Source organism: Phodopus roborovskii, unplaced genomic scaffold, assembly GCF_943737965.1.
Source record: "Phodopus roborovskii unplaced genomic scaffold, PHOROB, whole genome shotgun sequence".
NCBI classification, from domain to species: domain Eukaryota; kingdom Metazoa; phylum Chordata; class Mammalia; order Rodentia; family Cricetidae; genus Phodopus; species Phodopus roborovskii.
In genome coordinates this window covers 6,433,817-6,450,549 of record NW_026126611.1, presented here as the reverse complement: position 1 = coordinate 6,450,549, position 16,733 = coordinate 6,433,817, and the positions used below count along the sequence as shown (strand labels likewise).

The following is a 16,733-nucleotide window of genomic DNA, read 5'->3' as shown; positions in this document are numbered from 1 at the left end:
GTAGACGGTTCCCGTTGTAGAAGTGATACTATTTGGAAAGGTTATAGTAAATGCTATAGACAGACACTGCTTAAGACTTTCGATATGACTAGTTTTGAGGAAACACTTGAGAAAGTGACATTCAAGTAAGTGAATATAATGCTGAGGTTGGCGTCTGGGACAAGCTACCTTTAGAACGGCCTTGGTGGGCATAGCTAACAGGGTAAATGCAAACCTGTTGACCTGAGGTTGAGCACGGAAACCCACAGTAAGGGAGACCCAACCCCCGACCCACAGTAAGGGAGACCCAATCCCTGACCATTGTTGTCTGAGCTCCACGCATACACCTCATACACTCACACACTAATAAACGGAAAACCTTTGATCGAAGGTTCAAAAGCCTGAGAGGTCAGAATCCAGAAGGGCTTGTGCAGATTTGTAGAAATACGAAAGAAAAGTTGGCATTACTTTATACAAATACCGGGGTTTTACCCCCTTGGAGCAGGAAACCGGTTGCAAGCAGCAGAAACAATATTCATATCACTTAAGTTCAGAGCTAGAGTGATAACTTGGGGTTTCTGCACTCTGCCTTCCAGGAGGAAGGAGGAACAGATTGGTTGCTTACACAGGGGAGACTGAGTACTGAGTAGGTAACCGATAGTACCCATCTGGGCATAGCTGGGATTTATCAACAATAGGATCGCTACTGGAAGTTGTGTAAGGTTGTATCCTCAGTCTGGTTCTTTTTATATGACAGAGCTAGGGCAATCTCATTTACCTGTTTTGTGATAGTAGCATTTATATCTTTGTGATTAAGGAAAAAAAAATCTCTTGTGTAGAGTCCCAGATATCTCTGTCCTACAAGACTGGTTGCCTTGGATGGTCTGAAATGCAATGATTTGGTTGAAGGGTTTTGAGTATCTGCTATGTTTCAAGAACTGGTCATTGGAAGTGAAAAACAACAAAACAAAACAAAATTAACAGCCTTGCCTTTGTGGAGTCTATATTCTAGTGGATGAGTTATCAAAAATAAGACAAGGGAGTAAAGTTTGTATTTTATAAGAACGAAGCAGGAAAAGAATCATGCAAGACTAGGTCTAAGGAGACAGGGATTTTAGGCTGGTTAGAGAAGGTCGTGGAAGGATGCAGACAGTGGCATTCCAGCAAAGATGAGAAGGAGCCAAGTAGTGCGACTTAAGACTAGTAGAACATTCCAGATCAAGGAAGCAGCGATAACAGAGTTCTCCCATCAGGCACGTTGGAAGACAAAGCTAAGGAGCGAGGGCAGGCGAGCAGAGGGGGGATGGACTCAGTAACCAGACTGTGTGTCCCACTGAAAGCGTGAAAGCCTGTGCATTTACTCCAGGCTTAAAAGCCCCGAAGACAATTTGATTAAAAAGAGCCACACGACTGGAGTTTCTTCACTGGGAATAGACTGCTGTGAAGCGCACACAGGCAGGGAGACCCGACAGGAGACCCACACATCCGAGACCCAACCGGAGACCCGACCCACACATCCATGGATTTACCTACAGCCCCAGGGATGACTCCTAAGGGGTGTGGGGAAATATTGCACAGCGTGCAGAAAAACTCTCCGACTGACATGATCTTTCTCCAGAGAGGCTTAAATTAATTATTTATTTTGATGCTGAGGATCAAACTCAGCTCATCAAGCATGCTAGCTAGGCAAGTGCTCTAGCAACTAAAGTCCTTCCCCAGCTTAAGCCCTTGATTTTACTGTAGCTGATAGAGTAGGAGACTTTAAGCGAAGGATTCCGACACTGTATTTCTTCTAGTTGCTATTAGCCTAAAGCATAGATAGGACTTTCTGTCATCCTCAAGAAAGCCAAGGATGTTCATCAGGTTCCTATGTTTGGATGAACTTTTTTTTTTCTTTTTCTTTTTCCAGCTTTGTGAGATTGTTGAAATGTCTACAGAGTTCTCTAGCCATAGAGTGCCTCCTGTGTTTCTTGTTTGCTAGTACCTCTCTAGCATAGAATTCGGCAGATCGCTCCATTAAAAGGCAAATTCTCAGGCTGGCCTCACTATACTCTCCACATCTCTGGGTCTTGTCCCTTCAAGTCTTGTCTGTGTATGTTTATAGGGATGACTCAAAGGGGGGTTAGGGGATGTAGGACAGGAAGGGAAGAGTTGGTAATAGATGCCCTTGCACAAGCAGGGTGAATGGCTCCTCCATGGTCAGAGGAGAAGGTAAGTGTGGGTCTGCAACCAAGCCAACAAGAAACTCCATGGTTTCTGCTTCAAGTTCCTGCTTGGTTTCCTCCCCCATCTTCCCCCAACGATCGACTAACCTGTGAGATGAAATAAACCCTTTCCTCCCCTAAGTTGCTTTTGGCCGTTGTATTTGTCCCCGCAACGGAATGAAATTAGAACACATAGTAAAGGATTCGATGTGGGAGCGAGGAGTAGGTGGATATAGCCACGTGTTTTGGCTCGAGTGAAATTACACAACAATCACATGATACACTGAGACAGTCATCTGCTGGAGGGAGTTGAAGTCCAGAGTTCTGTTCTGGATGTGCTAATTCTGAAATCCATGTGCACATGTCATGTTGGGTAGGTTATAGCTATGACTGAGCAGGGTATTTGCAGGGGGCCAAAGGTATGAGAGGCAGACAAGCAACAGTAGGGTCTGTGGATAGTTTTCCCAGATTTTCTAGCTCCTGTATGAAAAAAATATGTGACAGAATTTTCTACATTGCTGGTCCTAAACATCTGTATGTTATCACCAACCTGAAGAGCTAAAGCAAATAAATTCCTCTACACTTGTAATGTGAACAGTAACCCTGAGATGGGACCAAACTGAAAGAAAACTACCATCCTTTCTATAAGAAACAAACAAACAAAAAAAAAATGAAAGAAAAAAACCGTTTTCAGAAGAAGTAACTTAAAGAGGTCTTTAGTTAAAACACACAGAAAAAGGAGCATTAAAGAAATGTATCTGTCAATTGATAAAAATATATTCTACCCAGGGGGGAATTTTTGTGCATTTGTCAGTCTTCTTTAGATTATAATTCATGATTTGGGGTTTCATCCTGGATAAGCATTTGTGTTCGTGAATTAATTTGTATTTGCGAGCATTGCTTTTTTCCTATAGAGAAACTCCAGAATTATGTAAACATTGGGGCCTTAGAACCTCGTTGTGGCCTGAAGGAGCCTGGCAGTGGTGGTTCCTTGAACCTGGTGGTAATACCCAGAACTGTCGACACGCTGCTTTTCAGTTTCCTACAGATCTGAGAAGCAGAGATGATGTTCCGATCACTTCCTTTTGATCTAACCGTTTCAGAAATTCTCTCTAGTAAGAGCCAGAGGGGGCACAGATCCCCAGTCAGAGCAGAACCGTGACTCAGAGTGTGCAGCATGGCTCCCTTCTTGGGAAGTTTTCAATATCAAAACATGTTGTGTTTTTGAATGAAAAGTAAAATCTACATCCAGTGGATGGAAATTTCTTATAAGAAGATATAACCCCCCTCCCCGATACTTTCTATTCTTGAAAAGGAGAGTTATTTTTGTCAAAGGATATGAGACTTGAATTTTTTTTTTTTTTTTAAATTGGCAGGTTATGCTAGGGCCTGTAATTCTGTGACTGCATTCACTAGGACTCTTCTTCATCTACCTCAGTACAGCTCTAGACTGTGTGCCACCATTTCAAAACACAGGAAATGTGGGCATGAGGGATGAAAGTAGTTGAAGATTTGTGAAATTTTAATTTACGTTGTCTTTACTGATGGGATTATTCTGTCATTTTTAAAGACATTTCAGGTCTGTAAACTGCAACAGGCTTATCATAGAAGGCACATAGAATCAGAATCCAGCCCAGAATATTGCCCCTTCTCCTTAGGAACAGGCACGGAGTGATAGGGTAACTAACTATCCGATCATCTCACCAATGATTCCAGATGTTTTTATCTGAGTATTTGTAGCAAAGTGTTACAGGATTTTCATTGTGGTTGGAAATGATACATAGTATGCTATGGCACCTGAATTATATTGTTCCGAAGAATAACTTCATGTAACTCAGGTGTATAAATCCCTAACACACAGGAAACAGCCCACAGGCCCCAGAGCACACTGGGATGTATACAGCTAAAATCTGTCCCTTTGGGGACTTTACTGGGAAGGATTGCCCAAGAACTGGTTTAAAGACAGGGACCATCTGTCTAGTCAGCAAAATTTACAGCAGATCCTAGCAACAGGAAGAAGGTGGGAAAAAAAAGTTGTAAAGTTGTACATCTTTCCCTAGAGAGATCTCCTCTCAAACTTCTGGGCTGCTGTTTCTAAATCTAGCTGTTCTTGCCGAAGAATTGTCACAGGTGTTGATTTGCATTTACGAGATTCCTTCTGTTACTAGGATTTTTAGACAAATCGTTTTTAGAATGGTTTCAGGTCTGGTTTGTGGAAACTGGTATCTTACTATTCATACCCACAGAAGAGAGAAAAAAAAATTCCAAAATGTCTTGTCAGTCCTGGAGATTAGGTAGATTTGGTGAGTAAATGTTTGCTGGGCATGCAAAACCATAAAAAACTGCTCAGAGAAACTTTAAAATAGCTAGAATAGGGATGCAGTATAGTTCAGGGTCAGATCAATTGCCTCACATGCATGAGACCTTCGGTTCAGTTCTCAAAACCATTAAAAAAAAAAAAGGCCTAAATGAGTGGAAAGATATATTATTTTCATGGAATGGAAGACTCAACAATTTTGATGTACCAACTCTCCCCATTGATATATAAATTCGATTAAACTCCCATCAGATTTTCTACATATTATACCGAGGATGTGGCTCAGTTGGCAGGGTGCCACAGAGCTGTGGTGGCACAGGACTGTGACCCCATACTTTGGAGATAAAGACAGGACCAGACATGCAGAGTCATCCTTGGCTATATCATGACTTCTGTACCAGCCTGGGCTACAGGACACCTTTTTTTAAAACAAAAAGAATCTTCCTAAATATTGGCAAACAACTGAAAATATTTAAGGATAAAAGGACTTGGAATAGTCAGAGAGGAGGAAAAGGCTGGGACACAGTTTCAGAAATAACCTGTAAAAAGTTTCAGCGTCAATACAGTGTATTAACATGCAGGACAGTTATACAGCTCAAAGAAAGAGTCTTCAAGGAGATCTGTAAAATCAATTGTTTACTTTTGGTGTAAGAGCTGCTGGTGATTGAACCTTCCTCATGCTAGGCAAATGTTCCTTCACTGAACACATCCATCAGTTTTCAGCAAAGGCACTGAACCAAGACACAGGAATGTCTTGTTTGCTTTTTTATTGCTATGATAAGATACCATGGCCAGGGCAACTTCGGAACATTTAATTTGGGATGCTCAGCTCCAGGCTAGCATGGCAGGCAGGCAAGCAGCAGGCAGGCAGCAGGCAGCAGGCAGGCAGGCAGGCAGGCAGGCAGGCAGGCAGGCAGGCAGTCAGGCAGGGCATTGGAGCAGTGGCTGAGAGCTTAAATCCGATCCACAAGCACAAGCTAGAGAAAGAGAGCTAATTGAGAATGACATGGGCTTTTGAAACCTCAAAACCCACGCCCCACAGTAACATGAATAAATAAATAAACTGCATATTGGGACAAAAGCTTATGAACCAAAGAATTTGTAGGATCCATAATGTTTTAGAATATGGAAAGTACCTGCTGCAGTTTATTACTTATAGAAATGATGTTTTTGAGGAAAATGGGCAAAGGTTTGGATAATTCCTGAACAGGCGACAAACACACGAAGAGATGCCCATCACGGCCTAGCCAATGGAAAAGTCAAATGAACCACAACGTGTATCCCACCATTAGTATATCCCACTACAGTGGCTAACTAAACTAGCCAACTAAACCAAACCAGGCAGGCAGTGCCAAGAACTTAGCGCTAACACTGTACTTCATGATTTGATTGTGACGGCGTTCTCTTAAATGACTATGCAAGATAAAATTAACTACACCATGCGTTCTGAATAGATGAGGTTGATTATAAGGTCAGGCTGCAATAAATTCAACCAATATACAAAGCCAAATGGAAGAGTAAAATTGTTTACTATCTTGATAAAAGGCCAAGGTTGTACAGATGCCTAAGCAATTATTAAAATTCTGTCTGCATAGTAAACAGCTAGGATTAGATTTAGGTCTTAGCCCAGATTGTTTTGCCTTCACACTAGACCACGTGGTGTTGCCCAGAAGGTGCAGACAAAGGAGAGGAAGTAACAAGGAAGTAACAAGTAAGTCTCCTGAGAATTGACCTTTGCTATCCAAATTCCCAGGCTTGCCCCAAACACTGATGTCAAAATACCACCCAGAATGCTATGCTTAAGATGCGTCTTTATGAATGATTTCAACATTTCTCTTTTCCTTTCCTAGCTGAAGACCATCAATTTGAATTATATACAGGAGTTATTCATTAAAAGAGAAAGGTCAAATGGTATATATCATTTTGAGATGGGAACCACACTCTTCGAATGCATCACTTCCTAACAACTTTTGCAAAAACAGGAAAAGTTTGTGTTCGCTTGTTTGTTTCTGGAGCATTTACAATTCTGTACTAACTAGGCTAAAGTTAAGAATTGTGAGGAGTCATTGGGTGCCGGGCACTGAACCCAGGTCCTCTGCAAGAGCAACAAATGCTCTCAGATGCTGAGCCCTCTCTCCAGCCCCTTAATAGAACTTTTTCTTTTCTTTTTTTTGAGATAGGATTTGTCTATGAAGTTCTAGCTGTCCTGGAACTCATTCTGTGGACCAGTTTGTCCTCCAACTCAGAGATCTACCTGCCTCTGCCTCCCAAGTTCTGGGATTAAAGCTGTCCAGCTTAACAGAGCATTTTAAATGTTTATTTTGGTCACGTGGCTTTAACAACCCAGTTTACAACATGGCTAACTGAATTCACAGTAAACCACTTCTGAGGAAGAATCAGATGTTTTTTTGTTTTTACAAAATCAGAAATGTACACAGTGTCATAAAAGTGGACATAATTAGGAAGATTGGAGTTCAGTACTATAAAATATTTGGATAAATAACATGGTTATTGAGTAGTAAGTTCTAAGATCACAAACATTTGTTCCTATGATAGCTAATAATAAAGGAAACTGAGCATCACAAAAGTGAGATGTGGAAGTCTAATTTACAAATGGGAAGCATTACATTTGCCAGATTATCCTGTGTCTTACAGTTTTTTTCTGTCCCCCAAGTGACAGCTTGCTTAAAAAAAAAAAAAAAAGTCTCAGATCCCCCAGAGAGAGACTGCATCCCCTGGACACAAGCTCCCCAAGGTGTGTGACGGCCCAGAACAATGAGAATGTTGCGAACAGACGCTGGGTGAATGGACCAGTATGTGGATGGTTGTTCTTGATGGATTCCTATTAACTGAGGGAAAGGAGATAATGCCAGCAAAGAATGAGCCCTGTAAAAGGGGAGGGCAGTTTATTGTAGTGAAACCCCACCGCAGTATTTATTATTCACGACACAACACATACCCCGTCAAGCACCTCCACACTGACTCACAAAACGCCACCCAGAGGCTCCAAGTGCTCTGCCTGGGTTAACACTGAGAAAACACATTTCCACCACTCCGCCCACATTCCATTCGATGACAGAAAAACCTTCCTGGGGCTGCCGACAGGTGCCTTTCAGTCTATTTCCTTCTATTAAGCTGGCTAGTTGTCACAAGCCTGCTTAGGAGCACAAACATGTCAGAGGTTCAGACATTTCCACCTACGTGAAGCTCTCGGCAAAATGTGACCATTGGCAAGATATTTGGGGTAACTAAGAAAAGTAAAGATTTCCCCCCCCAATCAATAGAAACATGCACCTGAGAACAAATACCCCCGCAATATATAGAAAGTACACAAATGCATGCATGCAAGGATGTATGCAGACACCCTTTCATCTAATATGTCTATGGCACATTTTACACATTTACTACAAATTGCACAAACCCAGACACACACACATACACGATGTGATGTGTCGCTGTGTAAGCCATCCTCACGGAGGAGAGCGCTACACAACATTCGGAATAAGCTTATTCATGACCCTTTGGAAAGTAGAATCGACAGGCAGCACATGGTACAAGGTCTCCTTCCCTAAATGTAAGATTCTTTAGCACACTGGAGTTGGTCGACCTCAAAAACCACGTGGCTGTGTTGTCGCCTGAGACAGTCTAACTCAGACACGGTCCTCAACTGGTGCAACTCGGATCTCCCCTGAGTTTCCACAGAGACACTGACAGTCTGACTCTGTTTCCAGTGCTCAGTCATGGGAGACAGCCTGTGTCCACCAGGCGTGCCTTCGCCGTGGTGACCTCCAAGGCGAGGAGGCAGAGCGGTGTTCCATTTGAGCATTCTCGCTCTCATACTGCCAACCGTCTGTCCACTGTAGGCTGTGAGTCCAGATGCCTGGCAATGAATGGCCTCTTCATACGATGGTGGGTTTCCTGGCTTCCTCACCTCAACTAGCTGGAACACGTTGTCAACCGAGAGGGCCCAGGTTCGAGACAAGCTGAAGCTTTGGATTTCTGACTCGTTTTCCTGGATGATTCTGCCAGCAAGCTGGCTGTCTTTCCTCAAACCCTTCTTGATCTGGTCTCTAGAAAAGTCTTTGGATTTCTCAGACCCGACGCTGGAGGTCCGGGGCAGCAGTTTTTTGTGAGAGGTGAAGGAAAAGGACATGGAGTGCTTTCGGATCTCTCTCTGGGGTTTGATCTTGTCTGTCTTTGTGGTGAAACTCTGGTGTCTGGTGAAGAAGCTTCTTTTGGGACAGGACGGAGAAGGTATGGGTGAGTTGTCCAAAGATTTCCCTGGGGAGACTCTGGACAAAGTTTTGGGTACCGGTCCCTGTGACGATGCTAAACTTTGGGTCAAGTTCTTTATCTTTAGATCCACTGGCCTCTTGGGCTTGCCTTCAACTGCTGGGAAGACTTCCTCTGTAAATGGGTCTTCAACTCCATCGCCCTCAAGACAAGAGGCTTCCTGGGGCATGGTGACGTCATCCTCGCTCTTGGTTAGTTTCTGTTTTGTCCTTTGGCCCAGGAGGCACTCTGGTGAGGGTGACATGTTGGGTTCAGAGAACCGCCTGTCTGGCTGGCCAATGGAGCTTTTCAGCCTGGCCACCATGCTAACAAAGGGTTCTGAGCTTGACTCACAGGTGGCCTGGTTATCCAGGCCAGCCACTGTGGCCGTGGGCCCCTCTGGCTGCCTGCTGGGGGAAGGGATGGCACTTGTGGGCTCCACATCCGGGTCATTGCTGTCATAAGCTGAGTCATTCTGCAGAGTCGACACATCTGGGGAAAGTTAAGGCAGAGTTGAGCATTTTATCCAAGCTCTTTTAGAAGCAGTATTTATTACAGCCCACCCTCTTTGTACCTATGGTGGTTTGGCGGAAGTGCACTGGGGGCTTAATCTGAGAATAAACTGAATACAATAAGTCGTTGTTTCTATCTAAAAGGATCCTTTAATGGACTCACGTTCCTTTGTAGAGCTGGAACTTCCTTACTCCAACCCCATAGCTAAAGTTTACTAAGTAGAATCAAGAGTTATTCCTGTCTTAGAATGGGAAGGAGGAAATTATGATTGATAAAGAATAGTACAGCATGAAGTGTTGCAGGTAAATCTAAGAGCAAGGCCTCTGTAGTTAACGACTTTCTTACAGACTTCTGATTTGTGAAAGCGCATCCTGCTTCTAATACCAGGGATGCTCCACATCACCGCACCGAGCACTGAGGACCAGCACACCCTCCTCCCCAGAACCACACTCAAGTGACAGAATGTTCTGTACCTGAACTGTCAGTGTGTTCCAGGGAGTCGTCAGAAGTGATGCGGGAATGTGTCGGAATGTTCTCCCCAAATATTTCAAAGCAGTTGTCAATGAGGAATTCCACCAATGTCTTAACCTGTGAGGGAAACGTAAGCAGTTTGTCAGCTTAAGTACATTCCTAGAAAAGAAGGTGGAAAAGAATGAGGGCATATCAGGGCCAACGCCTAGGGAAGTGGCACAAATAGAATTAGATACCTCCATGTGCCTGAAAAGCACATTGAGATTGGTGGTAATAATTTACTTTATTTTATGGGGCTTTTTTGAGGCATGCTTTTTTTTTTTTTTTTTTTTTTTTTTTTTTTTAATTTCAGGACTAAAAGGAAATTACTTTGAAGTAGCTGAAATTCTCATTTAAGAAAGTAGTCGTTCAGATTTCTAGTTGACCAGGCAGAATATGATATACAGAAGTAAAAGAACAAAGTGTTTTTTCTAGCCGGGGAGTTACTGCCGTTAATGTCTGCTATTCTGGCCTGTCTCCCAGGACAACAGAGGATGTGTGCATTTCACTCTTCAGCAAATATGTGTATCTAAGAGAGTGGAAGCATGGGAAATACACCCTGCAGTAGACACTTCCTCTGTGGGCCCTGAGTCACTTTGAGAAAGAAAGTCAGCATCAAAGGGCTCTGCTGTTACAGAGGGCGGACTCATGTCTGGGGGCTTTCTCACACAGAGGCAGGACGTACCTTACTGTTCAGGTCCTTCTGCGCCTGGAAGGACAGGCTCTGGTCATTCTTCAGAGTGAGCATGTTGGGCCCGATGCAGATGGCTAGGTTGCTAGAGTCCATCTTGTTGACCTCGGCGTTCTTGCTGATCAGATGCAGCACGTAGACCGAGTGCCTGAGCAGTAGAAGGTTGGGTCGGGGGAGGCGGTCTGCAACCCTGGAAGAATTGTTGAGGGATGGTGGCTTTAACTTGGCCTCTCAGGAGGTTCTACCCGAACCGGACTTCCTCTAAAGCGAGGAAGGTGCATTTCCAAAAGGAACATTGTGAGATGTTCATTTGGACTCCTGCGGCGGTGGCTGACATGGACCTGACAGTACCTCTCTTTGTTATATGCATGGGTGCCGATTGTGGAGCAAGGCCTGCACAACCCCCAAAGTCCGCTTTACAATTTGGAAACAATTTTGTCACCCTACCAAATGACCGTGTCAGAATTCTTTCTGTCTTGAGCCCTGCGAGACTGATTTTCTTACACTTCTTAGGACTGTAATTTTTATATCACTCTGAGAAATCTCTAGATAGAATCTATCTATAAAAAGCACATTTATAACGAGAGGCAGGCGGTACTTAAACGCAAACATGGTTCTCGTGATAGCAAATTAAGATTGCTTTTTTTTTTTTCTTCACATTTTGCTGAAGTGAATCCAACACTTGGATCCTTTTCTTAGTGTCGTTTTCGTAAACGAGTTTTATGCCCAAATAGAAACTTATTGTGATACGATTAGAATTCTGGGGAGGGGCAAGGGTGGGCAGAAACTATCCTCCTTTTGGTAAACATTTTGTGCATAAACATTTGGCTGCAGGGGGCAGCTATTGCATATTGGTAGGCTTTCTTAAGATGTGGCGAAGGTTCTGGCATGTTAGCAGAAGGCGTTTCAAACTACTTATGCAGAGGTCTGTCACGCTTTCATTTGTAAATATAATTTGTGCTAACTACTGGAATTTGCTTTTCTCTCTTTTTTCTTTTCTATCCATAAGAATTTAGAGTTCCCTGTGGAGTTTTATAAACAAAACAACCCCTTCCAAGTTGCTGTGCTGTGCTGTAAGGGTTTATGAGAGGGTTAGGGCTGGCATGTTGTCAGTTTGTGAGTTTAAGGATAACTCCAACCTCATTGGCTAGCCTGTGGTACAGTGATCACGTGTCTGAGCACCTTTTTAAAACTGCTCCTGTGTTTAGGTTCTCTCCTATTTCGGGGGTCTGTGAGTACTGAAGTTTACTTTCTGCTTCTTAAGAAGTTCCTCTCGTTTGGGTAGAACTGCTTCCTCTAAGCAGCCAGGGCTCCCACTCAGCTTCCCTGGGCCTCACAGTTTCTGTGAGGCAGGAACCCCAGGTTTGTAAAGGAGTAAAGATGGAGGCCTTGCCTCCCGCCGAGATGGGGGACTTACTGCTTTAGGGCCTCGATTCTGTCCTCCTCGCTTGGCTTCTCCAGGGCGTCCATCCACTCCTCAAAGAGGTCACAGGACAGCAGCTTCAGGGGGATTCCTCGGAGGAAGTCCTGCAGGGAGGAAGGGGGTGCGTTTGCTTGTTTGTGCCATGCAGTGAGTCTCCCCTCCTTGTGTCCCGCCTTGGCCAGGCACCCCTGTTCACCATCACAGCCTCTTCCAAACTCACACTGAACTCAGGAACCTCCCAGTAACCAGCGTGCTAAGATGCACTGTCCATAGGTAGGCGCATCTATCTGGGAAGGCCAGATTTATGAACGGACTTGGCCATGGGGCAATCAAATAAGGTTTGGGAGAATTACATGTCATCCTTTCCATTGAAGCAAAGGTGCTTATATGAATAACTGCCAAGTTTAACTGAGGAAAGACTAAACTCCCAGATCAGCTGGCTCTGCCTGCCAGGTCCTGGTTTCCTGACGAGTTTCTCAGCACGCCCCCCCACAGACCATCTGGCACAGATGCAGCAGGCTCACCTTGAAGACCACAGCCAGGAGGTGTACTGGGAGCTGGTTCAGATCCACCGGGCTCCCACAGTTAAGTTCCTCTTTCAGCTCCTTGCGGGCTTTCTCGCTGGCTGCTTTCCTGAATATTCCTTCAGTTGAGGGGCCTTTAAGGCAGAGGATGGTGAGGATGTCCTGTGGGAGCAGACACAATGGCAAAAAAAAAAGGTCACATGGAGACATACACATTTCTGCTGTTAATGCACTGAAACCAATCCATCCATTGACTCTTGTTACAAGAGAGCCTTCCCAAGCTACCAAAGCCGGTGCTACTGAAGACGCCCTTTACTCGTTTTTCTTGGGGGGGGGAAGACTGTGGAAGTACTAATCTGCATACTCTCCCTTCAGAACTTCTCACAGAAGCACCAGCTTTCCCACAAACACCCTCCGCCCGCTCTTGGCAGAGCTACTAGAAGTTACAAACATTCCACCATCTTCAACCCACAAGTCAGAGCACAGTGGTGGATACCAGCCGCGCTGGAAAGCAGACAGAGGCTTCGGGTGTGGAGGGAGAGTTCCATCAGAGTTCCCAAAGATGTTTCTAGTTCATGAGTCAACACACAGCTACCTGGATGGGTCTGGGGAGTACATCGTTTTTCCCACAGATGACCGACAAGGGTTGATCAAACAGTGGCTCTTTGAGCTCTGGTTCCAACGGCCCAGAGAAGTCAGATGAAGGAGAGAGCTTTCTCATGAGAGAGGGCCAGGAAAGCACTTTCTTTCTCTTCTTAACTTCTATAGCCAAGGGAACAAGGAGGTAAAGAGAAAACCAATGTCAATAATAAGCCAAGATCCAGACTAGAACATAGAAGGTGTTGACCATGTCATCTATCTGTAGCACCCACAACCGCGCTGAAAAACAAGATGTTGAAAACTTGAGAAGGCCAAGGGTGTAACCCTTGACCTAGAAAAAACAACCCCCAAACAACTGCACAGTTTCCAGGGCAGCCGGTCTCTAAATATCAACACCAGGGTTCCTCAAAAGCTCCACCTTTCCTGTTTTTAACCTTCACAGCTATTAGCTACAGAAAACCAGCAAAATTTAACAGCATGGGTCAAAATCACCCATTTTAGTGTATTGTTCCTAATAACTGCAGCGAATATTCCCAATTAATGGGCGTTATTTAAATTTATTTCCTCGAATATGAAAGTTAACAAAGAGAGGAAGTATCTTGCTCAAGATCCTCTGGAAGGTTCTGCCCAGGGCTGGCTAGTCACCTGTCTTAGCACTTAGCCACCACTGGAGGGCGCTGCATCACCCAGGGAATCTTGCAGTCACCCAGTCTGTGAATTTCAGAAGCTAATATAATAAATGCATGGTTCTTCAGGAGGGTGGCCACCCAGGCTTGGCACTTTGCCTAGTATCTGACCCTTTTGTCAACCAGAAAACTATGTGCAATGTGTGTCAGAACTCTGTGGTCCCCCTTTAATCTTTCTTTTCCCTCCTTCTAATGGTAAAGGCCCAATTTCCTAAACAACTGTCATATGTTTTCACATAGTTTGTACTGGCAAGTGGGACACCCACGGGAACAATGAGGCCCATGCTTTGGGAGGGGTGACCAGGTCTGACACACATCATAATACAGTTGGGTATGGAAGAGAATAGGAATGCACACCTGAGCTCAGCAACAATTGCCTCATGAACTCTTAGGTGCAGGAAGGTGAGGAGAGCATGTGCGTCTCTCCGATGCATGCACACCTCCATCCTAGGGTTGACAAGGCCAGCCTGGTTGGAGACCCCCTGTGGAGCTGAGCACTCAGGGCCGACAGCCCCCCCCCTCCCCCCCGCTGTTCTAGTCAAGGGTTAATGTTCTGCGGTCTCTCAGGACACTTAGAAAACAAATTCCTAGTAAAGTAAAAGCCCTGTGGTTTTGCAAACCCAGAGTGCTACTTAGGCTCCACGGTAGAGGTCAGTATGTTTTCAAAACTCACCAATTAGCTGGCAAATGCTGTCTTCACTGTCACAAGAGGTTAGTAGCGGAAGAGCCTTGATATCACCCTGAAAATGTATTTAAGTTAAAACAGTTACCTAAGATGCACACAGACGGACGGCCTTTTATTCATCGTAAAAATTAAGTCAACTGCATTCATTCTGCATTCTCCTCAGGTCAACATTATTGTAGAAGAGCTCACCAGGTGTGTTTAATTTATAATTAAAGTGCATTACAAGGTGAAAACATTATTTTCTTACCTCCGACTGACATTCAATTAATGTCTCCATGTTACTGGCATTAAGTGTTTTTGACTAAAAGAAAGGAAAAGAAATATCATCAGCGAAGGGCCTCGGGCTCTTGTCTGTGGACAGAGGCAGGAGTAAGGTGTGAGGTGCTCACGTACTTGGAGACTGCTTATCAACTTCATTGGATTTGGGATTGACAGTCCAAGGGGGCATTACACCAGTGTGAAGCTTTGATTCTGCCTGCAACAAATCATAAAGGAAAAAGCATTACAAAGTAGAATAACCAGTCAAATTTCAGAGTCAGACTGTTAGCTCCCCCTCCCAACCCCCGCACCCCAGCTTAAAGCCTCTGGCAGACAAGTTTTCACTTAAAACCAGCTTCCCACTAACAGGCGGCATGAGAATCCCGCCCAACTTTTCATTTGCATTTATTTTATCCAAATGAAATAAAAATTCCTACATTTCCATGAAATAAGATAAAAATCACTCTCTCTTACTAAACATCACCTATTATTAAGAAGAACATCTGAGAAACTTGCTCCTACATTCCTTAAGCCGTTTGAATTTACTGCTGTGAAACTATGTGGTCCGTTACTCCTTTCCCATCAGGAGAATCTGAACACGATCATAGCAACTAACACTTTTTTTTTTTTTTTTTTTTTTTTAGTGTTCATAACATACTATATTAAATGCTCTACACACTCTCATCTAACCCAAGTAGGAAACAAATTTATTTCTAGGATACCGGCTGCAGTACACAGAAACTAAATCCAACATTTACAGAATTCCTGAACCCCCAAATTGCAGCTGTCACATGGCAGCCAAGCAGTCTGCATTCAGAGTCCTTCTAAGTCAGACACACATTTCTCGGCAGAGCTTTTTTTTTTTTTTTTTGGCGACATAAAACCTCAGGGATCGAAGACCCTCGACCCCCGGCAGTTATGTTCTGTCCTGTTATTTATTCTACAGTACTTACCCCGGGAGGGTCTTTAGCCAGAGTTCTTTTACCTCCAGCGAACTGCTGAAAACAGGAGACACAGCATGGTACTCTGAAGCTAGGAATCCACCCACAGAGACACCGCAGCCCTCAGCCTCATGTGCTGGCCTTTATATGGGGGGGCGGGGGGCCGGCAGGTGGAAACTCAGAATGCTACTGGGGCCGGAAGGAGCATCATGGGCTGTCACAGAGACGGACTCAGCCACACACTCTGGACGGCTCACTTCCTCATTCCTTTTAGGGCAGCGATGGTTCTTTCCACCCCCCTCCTGCCCCTTTTCAAAGTAAAAAAAAAAAAAAAAAATTACAGACTACTAGGGGTGGAAAAATATGACAATAGTGAACACAGGAGAAGACTTTGACTAATGTCAAAGGTGATGTGTGCGGCCGAGAAATTTTGTTATTCTACTTGTAAACATCATCTTATTTTCAAAAGTGGCCATCTCACCCTGTCCCTGGTTGGTCTATTCTGTGTGGGGGGCTGCTTCTTGTTTGCCCACCATCCTCTATGTCCACCGGGACTAGATATATTAGTTGGCACATCTAAGCACAGGGTGTTGCTATAAAACCAGAACAGAGTCCAAGGAATGACTTCTCCTCTTTGAAAAAATGATCACTGTCAAAAGTCACTTCAGCGTCTTAGGGATTAGGGGAACTGCCCACTGAGGAGTATCTTTATTTCTCGTGGAGAGAACCATGGCACCAGTTTTGTTGTGAAATACACTAAGGAGCGGTCATCCTGGTCACCTGTGTTCATTTTTAGGATCAATGATTTTGAAAAGTGGATTAAAGGGCACGCGCCATCTGTCAATAGAGACATTTGCGTGGCGGTTTTCTTAGCAGGGAGTGTGCAGTGTGGAATATTCTTGTCCTTTTTTTTTTTTAAGATGAAGAGATTTATTTCTATTTTATGTGTATGGGTGTTTTGTATGTGTTTGATGTATGTGTGTGGCTGGGTGTCAGAGTCCCCTGGAACTGGAGTTACAGGTTGTTGTAAGCCTCCATGTAGATGTGGAGAATTGAACCCATGTCCTCTGCAAGAGCAGCCAGGGCCCTTAACTACTGATCTCTCAAGCTCCTATCACCGTTTCCAAAGG

General features: G+C 44.2%; 1 protein-coding gene across 1 annotated transcript; it reads right to left on the bottom strand.

The window, feature by feature from the left end:
- Window positions 1–6,798: 6,798 nt before the first annotated feature.
- On the bottom strand, window positions 6,799–15,722 carry Tagap (T cell activation RhoGTPase activating protein). Its single transcript, XM_051206147.1, has 10 exons — window positions 15,616–15,722; window positions 14,798–14,879; window positions 14,652–14,705; window positions 14,393–14,459; window positions 13,029–13,195; window positions 12,434–12,595; window positions 11,904–12,013; window positions 10,481–10,676; window positions 9,759–9,873; window positions 6,799–9,264 (listed from the first exon to the last, which is right to left on the bottom strand). Exons 2-10 carry the CDS (start codon window positions 14,819–14,821, stop codon window positions 8,069–8,071), a joined length of 2,091 nt encoding a protein of 696 aa, XP_051062104.1. The 5' UTR covers window positions 14,822–14,879; window positions 15,616–15,722; the 3' UTR covers window positions 6,799–8,068.
- Window positions 15,723–16,733: the final 1,011 nt, after the last annotated feature.

What these genes read in the sequence shown, in the direction of transcription:
- Tagap (XM_051206147.1), bottom strand. Translation starts at nt 14,821, where the DNA reads ATGAAGTTGATAAGCAGTCTCCAA. An exon ending in AGTTGATAAGCAGTCTCCAA is followed by an intron (nt 14,706 to 14,797) that starts GTACGTGAGCAC and finishes CCTTTCTTTTAG; the next exon opens with TCAAAAACACTTAATGCCAG. An exon ending in TCCTGGCTGTGGTCTTCAAG is followed by an intron (nt 12,014 to 12,433) that starts GTGAGCCTGCTG and finishes TCCTCCCTGCAG; the next exon opens with GACTTCCTCCGAGGAATCCC.